Source organism: Mastomys coucha, unplaced genomic scaffold, assembly GCF_008632895.1.
Source record: "Mastomys coucha isolate ucsf_1 unplaced genomic scaffold, UCSF_Mcou_1 pScaffold9, whole genome shotgun sequence".
Taxonomy (NCBI): domain Eukaryota; kingdom Metazoa; phylum Chordata; class Mammalia; order Rodentia; family Muridae; genus Mastomys; species Mastomys coucha.
Window position 1 is genome coordinate 25,624,303 of NW_022196915.1, and position 26,820 is coordinate 25,651,122.

General features: G+C 37.8%; 1 protein-coding gene across 10 annotated transcripts in view; it reads right to left on the bottom strand.

Moving 5' to 3' along the window:
* Positions 1–26,820, bottom strand: part of Nrg3 (neuregulin 3) — a 1,082,533-nt gene that overhangs the window by 603,064 nt on the left and 452,649 nt on the right. For all 10 annotated transcript variants that reach the window (XM_031362861.1, XM_031362862.1, XM_031362863.1 and 7 more), the window contains exon 2: positions 22,989–23,118. In XM_031362861.1, the coding sequence (XP_031218721.1) occupies positions 22,989–23,118 (130 nt within the window). The remainder of the gene's footprint in view (positions 1–22,988; positions 23,119–26,820) is intronic.

Sequence of the window (26,820 nt, forward strand, 5' to 3'; positions counted from 1 at the left end):
TATATATATATATATATGCTATATATATGGTATATATAGTTGGTAAGTATTTTTTATAGAAAATCTGTTTGGCATTTTACTACTAATGTACTTTAGAGATATTTCTATTGGAGTTTTTATAGATGTACCTCCTAGAAGTAATATTTTTATGTTTATTTATATATAAATAGAACAGTTTCCATGAGATAAGGATGGGATTGGTTACAGGATAAATCCAGAATGGCTACACCAATGTACACTTCAACTAGTGATCCTTTAAATTTTATTTTTTCAAGTCTAGTAGGTAGGTAGGAATATTATATCACATTGTTCTACGCTCATTTCTGCATTACCTAATCTCTAATTAATGTCTGGATTACTTTATCTAACTAATATCTGTTATCTTGCTGCATGATACAACTCAGATGATTACTGCAGTCGCACTGAGATCCTTTTTAAATTCATGATCAGTTTTTTACTTCTTTTCCTTGTTAAGGACTTTTTTTAATTTTTTGAGAATTTAACACTTAATTACTGTATTTACATTATTTCTACACCTCCTTTCCACCTCCAACCCTTGAGCTTTTCACTTTCTTAACTTCATGATCTTATTTTCTCTAATTATTGTTTTGAACACACACATACACAAATACATATACACACACTCACACATACACACACACACACACACACACACACTCGCATGCACACACTACTGACTCAATCACCTGTCAGGATATTCATCCCTGGATAAGACTGATTCTCCTTCTCTCATCAGTCACTGAGTACTGGTATATCCTCATCTAATTATGAGAGCAATGAAATTTCTCCTATGTTCATTGTCTACCAACTGATGCTATCTTAGTTATTGCTATGATTAATAATATTAATCATATCTTCCTTTAAATAAGCCTGTTATTTTATGTTTTACACTAACATCTTATATTCAGCACTTTATATTTGGCAGTACAGCATTTTATAATTTTCATAAATAATGGTCAAATGAAATTTAATATATCTTCTTACTAGTTAATTCCTACGAGTAAAAATCCATATATTTTAGACAAGGCCGAGAAAGGAAATAATTTAAGCTGATTTTGTTTAAAAGAAAATGTTTGAAATGTCCTGTGCTTGAAATGCTGCCTAGCAATTTTAAAAGGCAAGTCAGATCATGGCAGTGAGAGGGAAGAGGCTCTGTATCAGAGACTGAAGATAGCCGACTGCATAAATTGTCTGCTAAAGTACTGAGGAGAAATAAGCAAGCTGTGTCTAACTCAGCCAAGTAAGATCTCACAGAAGTTTATATTGAAGATCTTAATATTGTTTTTTAAAATACTATAGATGATGGTCAATGAATGGGTTTTTAAGATTTTGATTTTTTTCTTTTCTCCCTTATTTTTTTCATTTTCCTTTTGGTTGTTCATTCTTATAAATCTCCCTGCCCTTATTTTTGTTTCTTTTCTGTAAACATCACTCTTAGGATTTCACCCTACAGGGCTATCAGTTTTCACATTCCCACTATGCCTTCCTGTTCACTAGCATCATAGTTCTGCCCCAGATTATGTGGCACTTTAAAGTCAAACAACATCACAATGTCTAACCATAGCCTTACACTAATATAATCAAGCCATTGCCCCATGTCTCTAAACCACCTCCTATGAAAAGAGAAAATAGCTACCATAGTTGACACTTCAAAATGTATGTTCCTTGTGTATTAATTTCATCCTCATAGTTAATTTCACTACACCCCCTGAAACTATACCCATCATATCCAGGCTTCAATCCATGTCCCTGGTAAAGGCATCTGAGGGAGTAATCTCTGCTTTAGAGATCAGCTACCATTTGTGGGCTGGAAAAGATGGAGAAATCACTACCCAGCTTTTAATCATTGTTCATGTGGGCTCCTCTGACTCCCCATCTGTGGTTATTGCCCAGGTTTTCGTCAGGCCCAATCCACAGGGTATGATGTCATGGTCTGAGTGACTCAGGTAGAGGGCAGCATGACAAAAGGCCAACTGTCTCCTTTCTTGGGTTATAACACAAGAGTAACAGCACGCCTATTCAGGCTGCACAGGACATGTCCAGCATGCATTTCTTACAGTAGGTTTTCAGGGTGGTCTCTTAGAATGCTATGCACATCTAAATGTTTACTCTTCCTAGCTCTGCAAGCTGGTGTTGGAGGAGGGAAGACTGCAAACAACTAGGCTGATGCTGAAATTCTTTTTTTTCTCCCTAAAATCACATAGGTCTTTTTGAACCAAGAAAAAAAACAAACAAAAACAACATTATAAATAATTTGAGATATCAGGCTCCAAGTTGCCATTAGGGACTGAATGTTCAAGATTTTCTTTTCACTATTTGTCTAAAACTTAACTCTTTCCACTTTCTAGTTCAAGTGCCCGAACAAGAGGTCATGGTCAAATTCTGCCAGAAGTGTTGCTACTATAGTCTCTGTCACTAGGTGGCAGCATTGAGCAAAGTGGTAGCCTTAAAAAAAAAAAAATCAGCAAGCAAGCAAGAAATGCTATATTTGTGGAAATCTTTGCCTTCTGTAGATAAGTAGGTTAGAGTTAGCCTGTCTGCTCTATGGGGTTATAGGTGTCCCTAACCCACATATGCCGGACACAGAGAAGCCAGGGTAGACCTTATGCCCAGCAGCATGTTCTCCGTCTGTAGGTTTAAACTGGTGCGTTTCATTGTGAGAACACTGTGCTTCTTGAGTCCCTCTTGCCCTTGATATCAATCAGGTAATTCTCCCTAGAGAAGCACCCTTCATTTTGAATTGGATGGCATGGCTTGGATTCTTGATCTCTATCCTCTCAGAAGAATTTAAGCTCCTTAATAAACTGCTTCAAGCTTCCTCTAATTCTGGCATCCCAGAGCGCCTGCAGGATGTTGCTGGCAGCACAGGCACACACAAGCACACACTCACTTTCAGTCCATCTCACTGTCTCAGGTTTCTTACCCTAATTGTGCAGGACTATGGGTGCATGCTTAGTTCACATGTGCAAAGCTAGAACATTTATTAGATGAGACTACCTTTGCTACAAAACCTCTTGCTGTGCCTCCTACACAGTGAATGGACCAGCAGCATCAAATGTTGAAAGTATATAAAATATTCATGCAATGAAAACGCCGTTTCCTTATCTAGCAGCTCACTATCTTTCCAGCGCTCTGGAAAGTATTTCAGATAAAGAAAACAATAATGGATAAATTTGCATGGTGATCATATAAAAGATATAAAAGGTTTATTAAAGACAAATAGACTACAAAAGCTCACATTATTCAAATTTAAGAAATAGAAGCTAAGCCAATGTCTGCAAAACAGTTTGCAATTAAAAGCCAGGAACTCTCTTATATCCTTGAGCCAAGCAATTTCATTTTTAGGTTCTAATTTTAAAGACACATCACATGAGATGGTTTCAGCCTAGGTACAAATTTCACTGGCATTGCCATCATCTTGAAAGTGAATATTCAGTCCATGTACACAAGAGTCTGGATGGAAGTAGAAAAATTTGAAAGGAAGCCGGGCAGTGATGGTACATGTCTTTAATCCCAGCACTTGGGAGGCAGAGGCAGGTGGATTTCTGAGTTCGAGGCCAGACTGGTGTACAGCCAGGGCTACACAGAGTAGCCCTGTCTTGGAAAAAAAAAGAAGAAAGGAAAAGAAAGAGAGAGGCAAGTAGATAGCCTTCAAAATGATAGCCATTGACTACTTGCTAAACATGGGGGAAATGATAACACTGATACTTCGACAGTGACAATCACAGAGTCTCCTGTAGCAATACCCCACAGGGCTCAGGGGCAGTACACAGTCAGTCTGGACAAGAAGGAAACAAAAGTGGAATGTTCAGACTAAGTAAACAGGCTGAAAAGAGGCTGGTAGACAGCAGCACCATTTCCACGCATAATTCATTTTCTCTGCTGCTAAGGTAGGAGTGACTGGAAAGTACTTGCACTGAATTGCACTAACATTGCCTCATATGCTCATTAAATAAGGAGACTTGGTCAGCAAGTACAGGGCCTGTGGCAGCAGTTCAGGGCAGCATCTCTCACTTAGCTGCCTATTGTCATGACCTGGGTAACTGTGACACCTAACAGACATCTGAATGGTTTGTTGAGTTTCAGCACAAACATCTTAATGTTGGAACTGAATGATTTCTCTATACAATTGATACTGAGGAGTTCTGTTTGAAGGCATGGCTAGCCAAAGCCAATCCCACATCTCCTAATACCTCATAGCATGCCAGGGGATGTAAAATTGTAGTTCCACCCTAACTTATTGAGCCACAATTTGAGCCTGTGTTTGTTCATCTATGTGTTTGATAAGAAGGTCTTCTTCTATAGCCTAGGATGACTTCAAACTCACAGTCTCCCTACTCAGCCACCTGAGTACTAGGATTCCAGATATGACCTTACAGAAAAACTGCCAGGCCTATATTTTTAATACCTCCTGGCTATGCACATGGATGTGGAAGTGTAGAAAGGATGGGATATAGAAGGGGTGGTGAAGATGGCAGATGTCACTATTGTGTAAGGGTCTCTGAGATAGTCACATATTGCTTAACTTGAACTACTGGGCAACTATGTTTACTTCCATAAACAGCTTTATTTCCTGACATACCTGTATTTTTATTGGCTAGCAATACAGCCAGCTCCTGGTTGTTATCAACACAGGCAAAAATACAGATTTACTCAGTTTTTTTCAACAGTTAATGTGAAGTGTCTTTTAGAAAGGACTCCCAATTCCACCATCATTATCCAACAAAGAAATTAAGGCCCATACAGACTAAGTATAACAATAAAAATCACACAGCTAGAAAGCAGAAAAGCCTAAATTTGAATAGAACTTCATAAATCAATATTGTCCTTTTGAAAAGCCTTGTCTTCTGCAAAATTTACTTCCTGTTTTGTTTGGTTTACATGTCAGAACTTCCAAAGTTTTAAAATGATATGTTAAATATGTACGTGCACATATTTCAAGCACTAGATGAGTCATCCTAGATGAGACAGACAATTGGACAGTATGCCATTATTTAACAAGTACTGCATCCATGGCTTTGAATGTCACCAAGACTCCTTTCCAATAACTTGCAAAACCTGCACAAGTCCATGATATATGAGAGCAATGTTGGAACAGAAGCTTGCAGGAACAATGGCTTATGAAGCTACTACCAAGGAGAAAACCATGAGATGAATCTTTGCAGCAGACACTAATGGATATTTATTGACAGGTATATAAACTAACAAGTTAACTAAGGGAGAAAAGGAAGCTCTTCCAGAGAACACATGGACAATTTGGTGAAAAGGCACATGAAGGATAATTTAAGTATAATTGTTGAGCTTCAGATATATAGGAATAGAAGAAATACTCAGACTTCTGGATGGGATCATAGTCCTATTGTGTGCTGAGTACCAAGGTACAGACCTTTGCAGCTCCAATATGGACAGTAGGTCTTCATTCAGACAAAGTAGGCTTCACCTAGAACCTTAAAACTGCAGTATCTCAAGTGTCATGCCAGAACTAGTATCTCTGAATGTGCACTTGTGTTGAACCCCCACCAGATATATGATCCATCTGCATGTTAAAGACTGAGCATCATCGGTGTCATTGATTGTTCCTCATCTAATTCTCAGTAGTGAAACTAGCAAAATTGACACTAGGGTCAGAACACAATCAGAACCTTCAGAGCTTGAAGAAGACCCTGCGCTTTTATGTACTAAGCCATGACCTATGGTGTGGGGAGCCGTGAATCTTGAGAGGCATTCGCCATGGCAAGATGGCGCCTACTTCCGCTGTTAACTCCTAGTGGACAACTGTTTGCGCATGTGCATAGAGTACTGTTGGCGCATGTGCGTAGAGTGAAAAGACACCATGTCACAGCCCATCCCGGGGCGTTACGTAGGGTAATGAGCGAACAGCCAATCATGAGCAGACACGCCACGCTGTGGGCAGATACCCTGCACTGTGGTGTATATAAGCAGTGCGGATTTTGGGTTCGACCCTTTTTTCACTATGGATGGAGACAAATAAACAGTTGCTGCAGAAGGAACCTAGAGTGTCCGCGTGTCTTCTTCCCGGCGAGACGACCACGCGGGCTACACTATGGTAAAGTTTAAGATATCTAAGTAACTAATCACATTTCATGTATATTTGTGTTTGTCTGTGCACATGTATATCTGTTGTATAGCACTAGCCTAGGAAATTTAAACAGTCCATCCAGCAGTTAAGTTCTTTCAGACAGAAGAAAAGCAACTCAAAATAGTTTCAAGAAGTCCCTGAAACTAACCAGCTTCATTAGGAGCCTCCTTCTTAGAGTAAGCAGTATAGACTGCTGAGGGTCACTCTTACAAAAGCCAAGCTGCAAAGAAAGCAAACAAGCATACAAAAAAAAAAAAAAAAGCCACGCTTCAGAGAAGACCCTTAGCCAAGCCAAGATACAAAGAAGACTCTGAGTCCAGACAGTTGCCTGGAAGAAGCTGAAGCCTGTCATGCTACCTGGAAGAGGTTAGATTAACAGAGTCCCAGAGACTGCCCCACCTGGGGATCCATCCCATATACAGTCACTAAACCCAGACACTATTGCAGATGCCAAGAAGTGCTTACTGACAGGAGCCTGATATAGCTGTCTACTGAGAGGCTCTGCCAGAGCCTGACAAATACAGAGATGGATGCTCAGAACAAACTATTGCACTGAGCACAGGGTCTGCAATAGAGGAGTTAGAGAAAAGACTGAAGGAGCTGAAGGGGTTTGCAACCCCATAGGAAGAATAACAATATCAACCAACCAGACGCCCTCAGAGCTACCAGGGACTACACCACCAAGAGTTCATGTGGTGGAAACCATGGCTCCAGCCACATAAGTAGCAGAGGATGGCATTGTCACATATCAATGGGAGGGGAGGCCCTTGGTCCTGGGAAGGTTCAATGCCAGGGTGGGGAGGTAGGATTGAGTGAGGGGGTGGATGAGCACCATCATAGAAGCAGGAGGAGGGGAAATGGGATAGGCTGTTTCTGGAGGGGAAACCAGGGAAGGGGATAACATTTGAAATGTAAATAAAGGAAATATCCAATAAAAGAAAAGAAACAAAAAAAAAGGAAAGGAAAGGAAAGGAAAGAAAAAAAAAAAAAGGTCACCCTCTAACCTGTTGAGCTGCGTGCACTCTTTTGTGAGCTTTCGCCCTTACAAGGTGGGATTTGGTGATACAGCTGTCTTTGAGACATTTTTGCTCCTGAAAGTAATCCCTCATGTGTATTACTGTAAGTAACCTCAATAAAACTCATTGGTTCCCCCAAGTTGAACTTCAATGGTATCCTTATTTTTGGCTATGGTAGACTCCCTTTCTCAGGTGAGTAGACATGTGTGTTTTGCATCTCTCTAGGAAAAACTCATCACACAGCAGCACCAATAAATGCCTTGCAACTGGAGGCCAAAGAGGATTTTAGTTTTCCTGAGCCAAGTTGCAGGTGATTGTGAGCCACACAGTATAGGTACTGAGAATCAAACTAGTGCCCTCTACAAGAGCAAGTGCTCTCAAGTCACCGAGACATTTCTCAAGCCATTTTGGTGAGTTTTACAATAAAATGGGTTTGAGAAAAAAACATAATAAGAATATTAGAGTCAAGCAGACCCAACATTGGCAGCCAGTCTTGAGATCTCATGACCAAATGCCAGTGATGTGGCACTTTCCTGTGGCCTATGGAACACAACACTTCTCTGTATATTTCATAGAAATGATGAATCATACAGATAATATTGTAACATTGTAGAAAGGGCCTGAACATGGTTTGAATGCTGAATAAGAATAAAATAGAAAATAATTATTAGTGTTTTTATCACCTATTTGACACAAATTTGCTCTCTAAAAATTGAAGAGGGTGAAAGGACTCTGGCAAGCATATATGTGGCAAGCATGGCTCTGGTAAGCCTTGCTCTTCTCATCAGTTCCCTCTGCTTTGATAAAATTAATAGATTACATTCCTAAAGCTAAACACCAAGGTCTACATATTATTTTACTACTTCCTCCTCCTCAGGCTTACTACCAATGTCTGGCTATCAATGTATTGAAGTGTAGCAATCAAGGAGTCCTTTGGTTCACCTGATTAAACACACGGTTTTCCCATTTACCTTTATAAACCACCATTTTTCTATGGGCCATATCTGTCTCTTCTCGATCCAGAGGAAGTCCTTTGTCCCATTCTGAAAAAATTACCTCCTCTACTCCCTTGTTCCTCTTCACTTCTTCCTCAGTCTTTATCTCCTGTCTTTTTGTTCCCATGCCCCTGTCCCTCTGGAACAAGTAAATATGCTTTGTGCTGAGAACTTGGTCATGGGGTGGGGGTGGGGGTCCTGATCTTATACAATACTTTTTCTTTCAATAACTGTTCATAAACTCTTAGGTTTCATATATATGGTTCCTTTGCAACATGTATTTCTGTGAACCATCACATGAATGACTGGTGTCCACAGAGGACAGAGAAGGACATCAGATCCCCTGTAACTGAAGTTACAAATTGTGAACTGTCACAGGGGTGCTAGAAATCAAACTCTAGTCCTCTGAAAGAGCACCTAGTGCTGTTAACCACTGAGCAATCTCTCTGTCCCCAACACATTTTATTTCATTCATTTAAACAATCTTTACTCTGTAGACAATAAGTCCTTGTATCAAAGAAGAAGCCAGAGGCTTGAGAGAGCATCAGGTAGGTGAACAGAAATACTGTGTAGAAACAGGAGTTGTATTCACAAATGGATCATTTTATATATCCAGATAATGTTTTGCTTAGCCTGTGGGGGAAGAGATCAAAGCTACTATTTAATATCATTAAAATAATCATTATTTCTTTCACATATGCTAACCCAGACAGAATAGAAAGAGCTTTGAATGCACTGCAAAGAAAACCTTGTCAAAGAGAGTAAGGCATGCATGTGACTCTGATTGTGTCTCTAAATTAGCCCAGAAGAACACCCCAAATGGTGGCAACATTGTGACCTTATTTAAAGTCTATGCTTTATCAGCTCATCCTTCCTGACAATTCTTTCCAAGCTGGTGCTTTCTTATTCCCCTTTGTCTATTATTAGCTTCTATTTTATAACTGCTGGAGAATGCTTTCCTCCAGCAGTGGAGCTACCCACTGGCACACAAGCGTTGCTCTCCAGAGCCTGAGAGCTGAACACTCAGAGTTCCTAATTGAATCTCTGCCCTTCAGGAGTGAAGGGTCATTGGGATCAACCTGCTGTCAGAGGACCCCATGCAGGCCAGGCTTAGGGCATGCTCACCTCTGGCTGTCATCTTTGTTCTTTCCTCTCATCTCCAAGCATGCCTATCCCTGCCAAAGCCTGGGGTTTATTTATTTAATGAAGTTTCCCACTGAAATAATCGCTCCTTCCACTGTTATAACTGCATTTTAGTATTTGTTGGAGAGAGAAAACAGTCGTTTCAAAATAAGAAAACCACCTCATTGTTGGAATCTCATGGGCTTCTTTCCTGGTTTCTACTAGTCTTTGTGTTTCTATGAATGCCAGAATGTGACTTCAACCCTGTTTGCTGCTCATAGCAGGCTGTAAAAGGAGGTAAATACCCATTTGTTGGGAAAATATAGGACAGTTTTATTTGTATTGTGCTATGAAATAGTTTTTACAATGATCTATCATGTACAAATGAATGAAAATATTCATTTCATAATTTAATCATCATGACAATTGGCAAAAAAATGAGATTCTTGTCTATACATTCACCATAAAAATAGTTTCAGCAAAGTGAATTAGTGATTCTATCCTATTTCATTCAGTCTTTGAGAATTATCTGGATATGAGAATAAATAATTCAGAAAAGAAGTGACTAGAGTCATAAAAAATTTAGACCATGTGGTTGTTTTCATTTGCATCTAAATAATTTCAAATTTTCTTCCTTCCTACAATTTGAAGGGGATATTCTCTAATAAGTGTTCAACAACCCATGTCTTTTCTGGCAAGCAGGGGCAGACTCTGGAATGAGAAACACATGGCTCTTATCTTGCCAAATACAAATTCGGCTGCTACCTCATTTTAGAAGCTCTCAGGACTTCGATGAGCATAGATATCTGATATTATAATCTGCACCACAGAACCCTTCTCACAAAATTGAACTCAAAAGGCCCATCAAGATACCTCTTTAATGAGGTTTTGAGAATGTTTATTACTATTTTTCTACCATTATCTGGTGATCCTGGAACACTGGATAGGCGTAAGAGGCAATGGTAAGGAGATGGGCAGTGTATAAAATAACCATAGATTTATTTATTGTTGGAGGGGAGGAAAAAAGACACAAAGGAGGATTAAATATTAAATCTGATAGCTCTTACAGATCTGTTCATAGTGTGTTTGTATGTGTGTTTGTGCATGAGGGTTGTGTGTGTGTAAGAACAAAGACATTTTCCAAGAATTTTAAACTTTGGTTTTGATCTGCTTAAGTTTTTGATCATTTAAAGTTTCATCTGCTAAAACTTAGATACATGATTTTATGTACAAATCTTCTTAATGCAGTAATCTTTTCAGTTGGCCACTCTGTCCTATGTCCAGGTTTTGCTGTCCAGGGATTATGAAATTTGGCCAACATTTCTTCTAACATCGCACTGTGTTGATGACTCTGAGCTCTGGACTCACAAGGTCTATGCAGAGAGCTCCTGTTGTCCAGTTTTCCACAAAACTTCATTGATTTCTTTGGTTAATGGGATTTGGACCATATATAAATATGTGGGCTCACAGAGCTGATTCTGCTTCATATTTTCTTTGTATTTATAAAATTACTAGAATAGCCATGGCCATACAGAAACCAACCAATGAAAAACCATCTCTGGATTTTTTTTTTTTAAATATCAGACTGATATCCTTATCAAAATTTTCAGGTTTTTAGAACTGTTTATTTATTTTTACTTTATGTATATGGATGTTTTCCCTACATGTATGTCTGCATGTTTGCCTTAGTGCCATAGAAGCCAGAAGAGCATTTTTGAATCTCTGGAGTAGAATTATAGATGGTTGTTAGCTACTGTGTAGGTACTGGGATTTGAATCTGGATCCTCTGGAAGAGCAGCCAGTACTTCCAATTGCTGAGTAATCTCTCCCAACCTAGTTTTGTTAAGAGTAGGTAGTTAAATAAAATATAAATCACATGGAAATATGTACAGAAACACACATGGACAGAGCAAAAAGCTCTGTACACTCTTCGGTATAGTCTCTCTCTCTCTCTCTCTCTCTCTCTCTCTCTCTCTCTCTCTCTCTGTGTGTGTGTGTGTATGTGAAGAATTTATATTAAAGGAAACTTATAGTCATATGGTAGGCTTGATTTCCTACAAATTTCAGTTTCATTTGTATTGTAATAATTGTATATCATATTTAACACAACACACTATTGATTTTCACTTAGTTTACAGACAATATTAGCAAAACTACCTCTTACATTAAAAAAGTTTAAGAATTAAGTAGGAAACAGAGACTATAGCATGCACACATGGTAGGCAGTAACAAGAGTCAATTGCAAATTTGGAGAGAGATAGGCTACATAGTCGGACTGTGTCTCAAGAAAACACACAATAAAGTAAGTTTAGATCATGGATCACTATGTGTATGGCTACTCAGAATGTATTATGTTGAAGCGTGGATAGAAGTGGTTTAAAATTAGCCAGAGTTTGGAGATTCCTTTTCAAGCAGTTAAGAGATGGAGATTTCTAGACCAGAGCGATTTTAAAGAAGAGGGGTTGTGTCGTGGGTATTCTAAGCTTCTTTATGGCTAATATCCACTTATCAGTGAGTACATACCATGTGTGTTCTTTTGTGACTGGGTTATCTTACTCAGGATGATATTTCCAAGTCCCATCCATTTGCCTGAAAACTTCATGAAATCATTGCTTTCAATAGTTCAGTAGGACTGTTTTGTGTAAATGTACCACATTTTTGTATCCATTCCTCTGCTGAATGACATCTGGGTTCCTTCTAGCTTCTGGATATTATAAATAAGGCTGTGATGAACATAGTGGAGCATATATCTTTGTTTTATGTTGGAGCATCTTTTGGGTATATGCCCAGGAGTGGTATAGCTGGGTCCTCAGGTAGAACGATTTCCAATTTTCCAAGGAACCATCAGACTGATTTCCAGAGTAGTTGTATCATCTTGCAATCGCACCAGTAATGGAAGAATGTTCCTTTTTCTCCACATCCTTGCCAGCATCTTCTGTTGCTTGAGTTTTTTATCTTAGCCATCTGACTGGTGTGAGGTGGAATCTCAGGGTTGTTTTGATTTGCATTTCCCTGATGACTAAGGATGATACAACTCACAGACCATATGAAATCCAAAAAGAAAGAAGATCACACCAAAGTGTGGATGCTACAGTCCTACTCAGTAGTGGGAAGAGAATAATCTCTGCAAAGTAAAGGGAGAGAGGGATCTGGAAGGGAGAGAGGAGTTGGAGGGGAAAAGGGGGGCAGTTCAGATATGGGAGGAGATAGGGGAGAAGGACAGAGGGTCAGGAATTTGAAAGTAGGTGTGTAATAATAGGGGAAGCGGAACTGGGAATAGCCACTAGAAAGTCCTAGATGCCAGGGACCCGAAAGGTTCCCAGGACCCAACATAGAGGATATTAGCCGAAATATCCAAAAAAGGGGAGATAGAACATGTAGAGAACATATCCAGTGGATAGGCACAGCCCCCAGTTGAGGGATGTAGCCACCCATCCACCTCAAAAAATATTAATCCAGAATTCTTCCTGCCAAAAGGAAATGCAGGGAAAAATTGCTGAGCAGAAACTGAAGGAAAGGCCATCCAGAGACTGCCCCAACTAGGGATCCATCCCATCTGCTAACACCAAACCCAGATACTATTGCTGATGTGAAGAAGTGCTTACTGACAGGAGCCCAGTACAGCTGTCCCCTGAGAAGGTTCTGCCAGAGCTGGATCAATACAGATGCAGATATACACAGCCAAACATTGGACTGAATGCTGGGACCCAAGTAGAGAAGTTAGGGCAAGGACTGTAGGAGCTGAAGGAGTTTGTTTATAGGAAGAACAACAATATCATCCAACCATACACCCTACCCCCAGACCTCTCAAGGACTAAACCACCAACCAAAGAGTACACAGGGGGTACCCATGGCTCCAGCTGGATATGTAGCAGAGGATTGCCTTTCTGCATCACTGAGAGAGGAACCTCTTGCTCCTGTGGAGACTTGATGACCCAGATAGGGGAACACTAGGGCACTGAGGCAGAAGTGGGTAGGCGGGTGGGGGAGCGCCCTCATAGAGGCAGGGGAGAGTGAGGTGGGGATAGAAGGCTTGTGGAGGGGAAACTGGGAAGGGGGAAAACATTTGAAATGTAAATAAATAAAATAAGCAATAAAAATGAAGAAAAAAGAAGAGTGGGTAGTGGAAATGTTAAGCCTGAAGATACTGGAATTAGTACTTGCCTGTTGAGTCAAAAAAACAGATATTTTGGTATATGTTGATGATATCTATGACATACTTGCTATTTCTAACCTAGGACATACATCAGTACATGACTTAATCTCTGTATATGGAGGTCTTCTAGCATCTTCTAACCTTCCTAGGATCCAGTAGCACCCAAGGAGAAGTAGTTACCTGTCGACCTCCATGTTTGGGTGTTGTGGAAAATGTGTCTGCAGGACCTCAAACAGAATGGCCCACAGAGGGGCTGGTGAGGGAGAATTGTTCTGTTTCATTTTTTTTTTTTTTGCAAGAATTGTGGAATGGGAGAATTCCCATAACACAGGGCTGCTTCCCTTTTCTTCATTCTTCCATGTCTACTGCTTGAAAAATGATGCTTGATTTAAAAAAGGTGCTCCTCAAACACTATCAGTCATTACTGTTCTTGAAAATGATAGACAGGAATTAGTTTTCTTCACATCTGATAGAGGGATTCAAGGTGAGCCTATGAACAAGATTCTCTGTTTATACTGGCTCTGAATATATATAAAGATGCCAGGAGATGAATTCAATGCTGTGCAAATAGGGCCAAACAAATAGGAAGTCAGAAGATGTAGCTTACTATTAATATGTTTTACTTAAGTTCCAACTCATGGTGCTTATTCTATGTTACTCTCCCAATGATCCTATAAAGCAGTAACATTTCTGCAACTTAGCAGATAAAAATCTGAGTCACAGAGAAGATAAATACTTTGCCATTCTGTTAGTTAAAGATGGATGCTGATTCCAATGAGTCAGATCTTATGGGAATCATTAAAATATAACAAAACAAAACAAAATACCAAAGAGAAATTATTTTACATATCTTCATGGACATAAGAATCCATATTTTACTTACTTTTTTCTAAAGAGGAGTAATTTTTAAATATTCATTTTATTCTTCATTTTATATATACTGAAACTTGAAGTTTCATGTCCTTGTGAGTTGTATGATGTGGGTGCTGACAACTGAAACTGAACTCGGGCACTCTGTAAGAGCAGTCCATGCTTTCAAGCCACTTAGCCATTTATTCAGCCTTTAATGAAAGCCTGAGTGAGAAAAACAAGCACCTAAACCTTGAGAGACTTGAGGCCTCAGGGAATGGGGAGGTCCCGTGAGATAGGGGTGGGGTTGGGGGTGTGGAGACATCCTTTCTGAGATTGGGAAGAAGGTATGGGATGAGGAACACTTAGAAGGTGGACCAGACTGGGATAATAACTGGATTGTAAAACAAGAGTGAATAAAATTTAAAAATGTATAAAATCATCAAATAGAAAAACATAATTTAAAAACCCCATTGAACTATAGATCTTCCTGATTTCATCAGCTGCTACAAGGAAAATTTGATTAAGTCATGTGACAGGTAAATTCCAGGCTCTATTGGCTGGAACAGTTCTACATTGATTTTAAGAGTGTTTTAATGAACAGCACTATCATCAGACATTAGAGACAGACCCCCAAATTGATTGGATCATTTTACATAGCACATAGCAACAATGCTTTGTACTTTCATTTCATTGTACATTTTCCAGTTCACATTCACATGTATGATACTTCAACGACACTGCCTTAAAATGTCATGTCCATCCATATTCCACAGCTGACAAATGAGGTTCAGGGAGGCTTGTTACATATCTAATGGCAAGCTTAGTTTGTAACCTCACAATGGAAAATAACTAAGAGTGACTTATCCAAAGCAATGTACTATCTGCCAGTGATCTAGTATGGCCCACGTACTGGCCATCACCTGTTTGTATTTAACATTGAAATATCCTGCATTTCAAATATTTCCCACTTTGCTTCTTCTGCAAGGTTTCAGTCTCTTTTTATTCTGAACACTAAAGCACACAAATAGCCAGACCTTGGGAAAAAATATTTTGAAGAAGAATAAAGTAAGCAAACAGTTCATTCTATTGAATCATATATTTTCTATGAGTGGAGTCATTATTTTTTAATCTGTACATCTTTGCACTGAAGTATAACTTTTCTGCCAAAAAATAAATGAATAAATAAGTCAACAGACCATTCTACTGCTTCACAGAATGGCAAAATCAACATTCATTTCATGTTAATAATACAATCATGGGAGGGTAAATTGATTAAATAAGAAAATAAAATCATCTTTTTTCTCTAATTGCTAGAGATCCAGTACAAAAAGAAGTGGAGAAAGCCAAGAAATGGGTGAACAGGAGAAATTATGAAACACTGCTAATTTTCTCAGGTATGAAATTTATAACAGGACTCACAGTGCTGGAAGTTTCCCAAGTTTCCCCATTCCAGTTCTAAATTGAAGAATTCTCATTAAATAAGGCTGATGACATCTATACAACATCCCTCACAGGACTTATGCAAATATGTTATTGGTTCTTCTCATTGTGAGCAAATGAAGAGAAATCAAGGAGAAAGCAATCCTCTGCACACACTCACATGCACAAACATGCATACACATATACACACTCACATGCACATGCATACACATATACACACTTCCACACACATGTACACTGATAGAAAAGTATCAAGTATCATGTTTCCATACTATGCTTTTAATTTTAAATACTTTATCAGTCTTTTAGGGTAGATATTCATCTTTAGTTTTTAAATAGTAGACTGAAAACTTCAGCTAAATAACTTTTGAAAATGCCACCCAGCCAGTAGAAAGTTGTATGAAGCTTTAACCCTAGACTCTTACCATTGAGAACTTAAATTTGTCTCCGAACCCATAAACTCTAACTCACACTAAGAAACTAAAATTTAAAGGACAAATGTATGTCAAAAATGATGCAATAGAAAAACCAATTTAAAATATGTGAAAGGTTTTTTTTATTTTCTTTATTTACATGTAAATTTCTCCTTTCCCAGTTTCCCCTCCAAAAAACAAAGAAACAAACAAAAACAACAAAAACAAACCACTGTTGCCTTCCCCCTCCCCATGCCTGCCATTCCACCCTCTCCCACTTATTGGCCCTGGCATTCCCCTACACTGGGGCACAGAACCTTCACAGGGCCGAGGTCCTCTCCTCCTGTTGATGATCGAATTTGCAATCCTCTACTATACACATGCTGCCAGAACAATTAGACCCCTCCATGTGCAGTCCTTGGTGAAAGTTTTAAAAGTGGAAGTTCTTAGGCTCAGAAGTTGTGGCACATGCCTCTGATCCCTCACTTGGGAGGCAGAAGGAGGCAGATCTTTATGAGTTTATGGCAAGTCTACTCTACAGAGCTAGTTCTAGGACAGCCAAGGCTAAAGAAAGAATCTGTTTTGAAACACCCAAAAAGTAAAAGAAAGTGTAAGTTCTTGTTTCAGCTAGAGTTGACAATTATGTCAGAAACCACTAAAATGAGCCGTGAGACTTCAAAAAATAAACTTCATTTTACTTTACTCCTTCATGGATTTATCTCCCATGTCATTTGTGCAACATTTATGGCTATGGACATACCAAATGAGGGAAACCATAAAGAAGCAAGGGACTTCATGAATGTCTTGAAATTGTGATATCACACACATTTGTTTGATTTCTGAGTTAATGAGACTATCTTGACAGTCTACACTCACAGAGAAGAATTAATACAGCTCAGCCCATTTGTTCTGATCAAGAGTAATCAGTAGGTCACCTATTCGAGGCATGGATACTGCAAATTACTCAAATCATATGTGGGACATGGCAATTGTGGGCTCATGGGCATTTCTTTAATGAATGTTAAAGTTGTTTTCATCTTGTTATTAACCCCATTCTGTAAGGGATCTATGGCTGAGGGTGTATTTTTCAGGCATAGCAGCCTCCAGCCTTTCTTGCCTTGTCGATACCTTCCTGAGATGTGTGCCAGAACCCCATTTCACTCTGACTTTGTTCAACCACAGGGAATCATTATCCACTGCTCTCAGAGCACTTACTGGAGAACCATTTGATAAAGAGGACCCTTGCTATCCTGAAGAGCTAATGGACCTACAAAGTGACAGAGCAAAGACCTCACCAGGCTAGTCCCGTAATTTTATATATTAGAGCACAGAGACATTGTTGTACTGTTCTCAATCAATTCCCACAAAACTGGGAGCTTTGGTTTCAAAGCCTCCTCAGGAAGGATGAGATACAGCAATGTGAAGCAAGGCCCCCAGGGCTTCTCTTTCTATTCTAGCTGCTGCCTTCCTTCTCCAACCCCACCTCTCACCACACCTCCTGCTCTGTGTCCAACAGCCCTTCAGTGTCAGTTAGAGAAGGAGTTGCTGGCTTTCTTCATTTCAAATGATTCAGGCATCATCAAATCAATAGATTTCCAAAATGACTATGTTCACTCAAGTCCAGGTCAAAGATGATTGTTTCCAAGTTTTGAAAAAAATCTACCCCTCCCCCAGGAAGACAGGTGTAACATTTAATGAGCTTCAATTGAATAGAGCTACAGGCTTTGGAAGCAAATTTGCCTTTAGAACACATTAGGCTCATTCAGATGTCTAGCCATGTTAGTGACAATTTCTACCTCCTTCCCACTAATGCAATGGTTATAGATGCTGCTTCTCAAGTGCTATTGTTTTCTAGATATGGCCTGAAAACAACTAGACACTGGGATACTTAACTTCTCTTCAAAATAATTTAAGACATCTCTGGAGATGCATTTCCTATGTTCTTTTCTCCATTTCCTATAAGATATGTTTTTCTGTTACTATATCCACTTATATGACTCTCAAAATATGATATAAAGACTCCCTGTAAATTATTAACGAGAAGGAACAGGCACATTCAAAGAGAACTGAAACTGGTTTAATGTGAAACTGCCTAATTGAAAGTTCTGTTATCAGCCTAATGATAGTGAAATATAATGACATTGATTTAGCAGAGACAGGGATACTCGGTATCTCTTAATGGAAAAGTCAGAAATGTCTTAGGCCAAGTGTTCCATGAAGTAAATACATGCAATATACAGAGACCTTAGAAAACAGATACAATTTTAACAAAAAAATAATTACAAACCTTCCCCTGTCCATTCACTTAGCTGCTTGAGATGAACACAATAAAGTTTGTTCACTTTTGCCTTATATTCAAGTTCTCACATACAGCATGACAACATGAATACTCTTACCCTCTTAAAGTATTTGGAGATGCTTCACTAACTGAACAGATACTTTCAAATATACATGCATATTTAAACTCAGACCTTACTTGTTTCTTTCTTTTGGTAATGACAAATAAAAATTTGAGAAACATTCTTAAATATAATTCACCACATAAATTTCTGTAGGTTATGCTCTTAAAAATAATGACTTTTGAATGTACAGAATCAAATTTTGTGAAAAAATACATTTAACAATGTGTACACTTCTGGGAAATTTTGAAGACTATGTATGAACAGAATTTACTTTTAGCAATCACTAATTATAGGTTTAGCTAGAATCAAGAAATGCCCACCACTCCCAAGAGACAAGTTCTATCTCTTGTGAGGTCAGGTTGGTTCTCGTGTATTAACTTACTATCTAAATTCATCTGAGGGAAGTACTGCGTTCTGTTCTTTTCTCCACTCTCTCCATTGGATTCAATTTAATCTCATCCTTAAGATATTATGGAAGATATAATAACTGTTAAGATTTTGCAATATTAGCTGGTCAGTTCTCTCTTATCTTTTGGTGTTGTTTTTTATATGCTATATATATATTTTTAAAAATGCTGTTTCAAATGTTCAGATCTAAAGCAATGCTATGCATAATTTTTCTTTCATTATTTATTTTTGTTCAAATGTCCTTTTAGTTGCAGACATGAATAAATATGCAAGTTTATTTATCTTCCTTAGGCTTCTCTTACTTGCTTCTACTTTAACCTTTGTCATCACTGATAACCTTTTATATAAAAACTAAGGGAAAATATATGCTTATGGGTTTTGTTTGCCTGAGAATCATTTATGTTTTTCTGGCTCCTATCCTTGTTTTTTAGGTGACCCACAAAACCGTGGACTCTCCTCATTAATTAGTGTGCAGATGATGTCTGATTTCATAATATGTCTCAATTTAAAAGAATCAATAATATTTAGTTATTCACATATTTCACATTTACATCATTCCAAAAAGTATTCTAAGATTTTAGTATTTATTTACATTTATTTGTTAAATAAATTTAACAAATGTATTTTATATGAATTAATATTTCGCTTCCCTGAAATCTTTATAAAAATTGATAAATAGGATGAAATATTTCAAAAGAATCATCATGATGACCTTTCCTCAATCTTTCCTTATTATAATACTTTTTCCATTTGATACAGTTTTTTTTCTTGTTTAATTTTTGAGTCAGGCTCTCACTGTGTAGCCTTGGATGAACTAGAGCTGGCTCTGTAGACTAGGCTTGCCTGTAACTCAGAGAGCCTTCTGTTTCTACTTCTAGAGTGCTGGAACTACAGGCATGTGTCCCCACATAAAAATCTGAATGAAAACATGGCTTGTTTGATGAAGTATACTTTGAATGTCTACTGCATGATTTGTTCTCTTATCAAGGAAAGAAGATTATGTCAGGGTGAGGTTGCCTCTAACAACATGGCAAGAGAGTTTGTGTCATTTGCTCTAACAGTGCAACTTTTAAAACTTCAAGAAAACATCATCATAATTGATCTCAGATTTTGATTTACACAGTATTTTGTAACTGAAAAAAAAAGCATTAGAAAGTTGATACAGATACATGCATTTATATTGCTCTTCAAACACACCAAATAGGAACTTATTTTACCTGAAACATTTTCTAGTAACTAACACATCCTAAAGATGCCACCAGTGTCATGCCAGTCACCCTCAAGTACTTTATATTATGTCTGATATTTCCTAACTATAAAACTATTTCTGAAGTATGAAGCATACTTCATTTCTGTATGTATTTATTCAACAGGATCTTGATTGTAGAAAATGTTTACTAAACATTTACCAAATGGGTGAAGAGTGAATGTAATGCTACTTACGTAGAGTGTGACACAGACACAATATTAATATACTTGCTTCACAAATTTTAAGTGTGGCTGATGCAGGAACAAATGTGTGCCTCTTATTCACTGAAAATCTTGGGAGATGAATAGCAAGGATGCGGGCTCTATGGTATTCATATTATGACTTTAGAAGTACTAGAAATTTAATGCACCATAAAAGTATGGAGTCAAATAATGGACAATAGCAACAGGAAAAATGTGGAAGAATAGGGAACAAAACTGAAAAGAAATTTAGGAACAAGGAAAGGTGTTGAAGGGTGAAGTAGAAAGGACCTATATAGGACACTGGACATGGTAGTTGAATAATGTATGCATATATGGAAATGCCAATAACCCCAATTAACCCCAATAATTTGCACATTTAATATCTCTAAGTTAAAAATTTTAAAATGAAGATTAATATACTCATAACTTTAAGGAATTAGTAAGACCATATGTTTAAAAAGGTTTTGAATCATTCTGTTCCTTTCTTATACTCAGCTTTAGAACAGATGACTCATAGTGGCATATATTGGTTGGGTTAGATCTGATCCATTTTTGTGGTAAAACACCATCAGAAAATTGCCCGTTAGTGGTTTCTTTTAATTCATCTCTTCCTTAGTAGATAAGGAAGTCAGCTTTAATTGACAGCCCCCCCTTTTTATTCCTATTACTATAACAAGATATATGGAGCTAAGTAACTTGTAAATTAAGGCTTATGATTGTCTAGACAGGAGCTAGAACAAGATGGTGCCATTATCACATGGATCAGTGTCAGCATCACACTGTGGTAGAGAAACAAAGAAGGAACTGGCCATAGATAAAAGGGAGCACATGTGACCACTGTTGAGAGGCAGCAAAGAAGTTGGGTTGCTATTATTCAGAACAACCTACTCGTCAGGAAACATCCTCTCTTATTGAACTTAACACACTCTTGGAGATACTGCTAATCTATTCACAAGGGTGGGACTTTCATGACCTACTTACCTAGTTACTAGTCTCTGACTCTTTAAAGCCATCACTTCAATCAGTGCACTGAGGACTATGCTTCTAGCCTATGACTGTCTAGTAAGAAACCATGGCACCAACCATAGCACTAATTTCTATACCATGACCTCATCATGTGGACTAAGTTAACTTTGAGTCACTAAAAGACACTGCACAGACACCAGGCTCTGAAAAGTATGCCCACATATTTTCCTTGTAGAGATTAAAGTCATTTGTAGGTTACTTACCAGCATTCATGGAGGCATAACAAATACAGAAAAAGTGTAGGATGAAACCATTCCTACATTTCCTCATTCCCCACTAGACGTGAGAGAGTAGATAGGAAATGAGTGCCTTGTAATTGAAGTAGTTTCAGAAAATAGAGAAGGGGTCATGCAACTAAAAAGGCTCAGCAACTTATTGAAGCTGAGTGTCCAAGGTTCCTAGGTGAAGAACCACTGCCTTCTCTTTGCTCTGAGACAGGAAAGAGATCTTCTACTACCATTGATCCATTCTTTTACACTTACAGCTCTGTCTGCAGTAGCTGCACATCCTCCTCATGGTTGAACTCATGGTTGTTCATGAACCAAGCAAGATTTGCTTTCATATTCTAAAGCAACATCTAAAAGACACATTGTTCTGAATCATCTTAATAAAACAACATGGGAATAAAGTTTTATAAAGCAATAGAGAGAAAAAAGTCACAATTTTCCATGCTTCATGATTCAGCATAATTAATTTAATAACTGTGTCATATGAGAAGAGTAAATAAAGGAGAGGGAAGGGTTGTGGATACATGTGGTCACCGAAGCATGTACAATTGCAAAAACAAATTACCAGGGTAGTGCTGGAAATAAAAGCATGGTGGGAAATATATTTTGAATGCTAATTTGATTCTTCTATTGAGCCTTAAAGTGGCAGAGTCTAGGAGTGCACTGTTTATCTCCCCTTGCTTGTATTTTTAGTAGTTATATAACCTGGTGTCTCTGAAAACCAATTAAACACCTTCCTGAATCTACTGGGAATTTTCCTTAAGTGCTTCTCTACCCAGGCTCTAGCAGGATGATCATTTCATTTGCAATGTCTTGCTGCAGAGCAGATCCTCATCGCAGGTGTTTTTTAAAAAAAGTATGAAATTAATAAGTGTGGGCAGAATCATAATAAAATGTAGCTGTCTCGGGACACAGGTGCAGCCTCTGGGGTTTGCTTCACATTAAACACCAACACTCTGTCTAAGATGAACAGTTTATATCTCTCACCGAAGTCCATACTGTTGCAAGAAGGAATTATCTCTGAGGAAAGGATTAGTTCTGAGTGCTACAGCACAACGGTGGATCTCAAACCATAGACACGAGCTTCAGAGAATAAATAATTACTGCAATTAAATTGGCAGATATGAATTAAATCGTCTCTGACTTGTTAGACAAAACACAAACACCTTTATTGTATTTCTATTGTTTCTTCCTCAAACAAGAACAAGGTATGAGTCTTGTTCCTTTCAAATTGATTTCTCCACTAAAACAGCAGCCCTGTACACACCCAGATGCTGTGTTGTTGAGGCAGACTACTACCGTCCACCTCAGGTCCTCAATGGGAGTCTACACTTTAAATTATTTGTTGCAGGGCTTACCGACAGTGCTTATGGGATCCAGTCAGGGTCTCAATCACAAAGCATTCACCATCATTGAGACAATATGCCAGATCCTTGTCTCGACATGGTTTGAAGTGCTCAGATCGTTCAGTGGAGTATGTTGTAGTATCTGAAGAGGAGAGAAAAGAGGGAGATGCTGTTGACATATATTCTAACACATACCACTTCTATCATTAGCTTAACTGTGAGTCCAGGATTACACATAGGAAATAACCATGGGGATTGGAGACATAGGATCAGTTCTCAATAAAATGGACTTATACAGCTGAATTAAGTTGTTTTATAGTCAACCCTCACTTTAGGCAGACTCTGTATCCTGGGATTCAACTAACTACAGATGAAACATATTTAGGTAGGAAAAAGAATTTGCATCTCTAGTGCCAGCACTTTATAGAGGCAGAATGGAAGATAATGAGCTTTAGCTCATCACGGGAATACCCCGTGTTATATACAGAATTCAAAAACAGGCTAATCAGTATAGTATTGTCCTTTATTGAAAACAAAACAAAACAAAACAACAACAAAGAAACAGAAACCAAAGTCTGAAATTGCTAAAGCCCTCTTAGCTCTGCAGGGTCCTGTATTGAAATCCCAGCACTGTAACAAAATTAAGTAGTATCTGTTCATATTTTTCTCCTTACTACTATTCCCTAAACAAGAGACACTGGCATCTATTTAAACAACATTTGTATTATCCTCAGCATCAAAAGAGGTGGGCATGACATATATATATATGGACAGAGAGAGGAGTGCATAGGAGATGTAAACAGTGCATCATTATAGAGTTTGAACATGCAAGCAGAATATCTTGGGACAAATCTCCTAATGATAGTTTCTCACTGCAGCCTAACAATGGAATCACTCTAGAGAGACCACTTATGCACATATAGCAAGAGCTGAATGGTTCTAAGTGAATGTCATGCAACCACTTTTGGTTTATTTCGGTATTACCCAATATGCCATATGAATGATTGAATCATGACATTCACGTCCATTGTCACTGGCAAATACGGTTAAACATTTGGTCAGTGTATATCCTGACAGTTATGTGAAAATGTATGTCAGTTTGTGCATGCTTTGCTTATTAGTTATCATTCCCTAATAGCTGTTATTCTTTCACAATCTTGTTTTATTATATATTTAAACTCCCAATGCTTCAAATTCTAAAGATAGTCTCATGTGAAAAATAATCATGGAAAATATTCAGTGGTACAAATAAATATGATTTCAGCATTCTTTTAAATATGTACTTTTAAATCATAGCTACATATATTTTTCATTAAGCTATATGTACATACCTGCATCCCAAATATTAAACACACGAGAGATATATCCTAACTACGTGATTATTCTACTGCCTCATGTAGACATTTTTCCTAGTTGCAGAGCTTTAAGTAACTGAAGTACTAATATCAATTCTTCCATAATAGTCTAGAAAAATATGTGTTTTTAAAAGTAAAAGATGAATAAATTATTCAGAGTTTAATACTATTAAATTTCCTTTACATGAATATAGGGTACTCACAATGTTTTCAACTGCAGGTTTCACTCCCAAAACCACCCACTCCTTAATTCTTTCACTTTCTGGTGGCCTGATTGATGAGGCCTAATCAGAATTGTTACTCAGTAAATATGACCTTCCTAACATCACAAATTAATCAAATGTTATGAATGAAAGATAAGATCATTAATGACCACATTACAATGATGCAAATATTTAACATATCTCTAAGAATATGAAGACATAGATATGATTTCACAAGGTAGAATAGTTTTGTAACATTTGAACACTGGTGGATATTTCAATATGACAGCTTCAGAGCCTTCATTCATAAGTTATGGAAGATAATAAAAAGCAGGAGTACTGATGTCCTGTCCCCTTTGGTTACAATGGTAACTCTTTTAAGATACTTTCTAATAAGATTTCTCAGAAGATAAAGGCTCTGCAAAACAAACAGCTTCTGTCTAAATCTTCCTTCCAACCAAGATCTGTTGATTTTCAGGGCAGTATGAGCTACACAGCCACACAGAATTCACCTTGCTTTCTATGAAAAATAATTGACATTTAAGAGCTCCAAGCAGATGGCTTTTCCAACTAAGGAAGTATGCTCTTAATTCGTGATTGGCTACTTAACTTCTCCTTTAATTTCTTATTATTCATTGATTGATGTTCACTGATCACTGCTTTAAGAGCAGCTTTTCATTAATATAACCTACAGCAGAAAAATAAGATCCTTATTTTATAATCAGTGGTTTTAACAAGCTACAGATTCAGAGTGCAACACAATGGCAAAGCAATTACAATCAATTAATTTCTATCTGACAATTGCTGTCTCCTGGGGTTCCCATTCAATTCAACCAACGACATTGCTGTCACAGTGGGAATCATCTGTCAGCACATTACAGAGGATCAGAGACCCCAGGAAGTGGCTCTGAAAAAGACCTGGGTAAGAGAAGTGGGGAATGCCCCCCTTAGCAATGTACTGGAGGCATATACATCCATAGCTGAGAAAATTACAGAATTAATTTAAAATACTTTTAACTGGATTCTAAATGAGTGCTGTGATTATTTTGTAAAGCTCTATGTGAGAAAGCATGACAGAATGCTGGAATTGATATTCCTATGACTAAATCAACTGAAATTATCAGTGAATTTAAAATCTGAGCATTTGGGAAGGCATTTTTTCCAGTGCAATATTCAGAACATACTACTCATTGCAAAACAAAGAACATGAGATGAGGTTAAAATATATGCCTTGTGAAATAAAGGTTTTCTCTTAAAATAATCATGCCAAAATATAGATTGATAGATGAAAAGATCAGACTGCTACATAACCTTGCAAACCACCTACCTAAGCTATTGTCACATAAGTAACATACAGAATGCTAAAGTAATCATTAGTTAGGCTTTCTATAATTTATAATCACATGTAGTCTAACATAAAATAGTAGGCATAATGGATAACACCAATTATATATATATGTATGTATATATGAATATACATATATATGTGTGTGCTTAATAATTACCATAACACTGTTATAAACATCATTATATAAAACATAAAATAAAAATCAACTATCAAATACAATTCATTATATTGTCTCTGTGCCATAAAGTAGAATTCGAGATGACATCTAACTTCAGTCGTTTAAAGTTAGGTCCTTGGCTCTTATTTATGAGCATAGCAAAATATCACATAAGAATCATCTCAAAAACTTTTTTTCAGTCATGCTTGCTTCTACTTTAGGTCTCTGAATCATCCATCTTCTGGATCCTGCGCATTCTTTCTCTAGCAGCTGATGGAAGCAGATATAGAGACCCACAGTAAAACATTAGGCAGAACTTGGGAAACCCAACTGCAGAAGCAGGACAGATTGTAGGAGTCAGATGGGCCAAAGAAACCAGAAGAACATGGCTGACAAAATCGAATAAGCAGGGCTCATACAGATTCACAAAAGCTGAAGCATCAACCATGAAGCCTCTGTCTACATGCTGTGCTTGTTTAGTTTGGACTAGACTACTAACAGTGGGAGTGCAGGTGTTTTTGACTTTTTTGACTGCTCATGAGACCCTCTTTGTCCTATTGGTTTGCCTAGTCCAAACTTAATATTAGAGTTTATGTCTGCTCTTATTGTTTTTTTATGATTTCTTCAGTTGATAATCATTGGGAGGCATTCTCTTTTCTTAAGGTAAAGAGGAGAAGTGGATCTGAGAGAGGGGAAACCCTTTCAGGGGTCTCTGAAAGGAAGGTAATGAAGGGAGGTTGCAGTCAAGATAAATGTGAAAATATGGAAAAAGAAGAAAAAG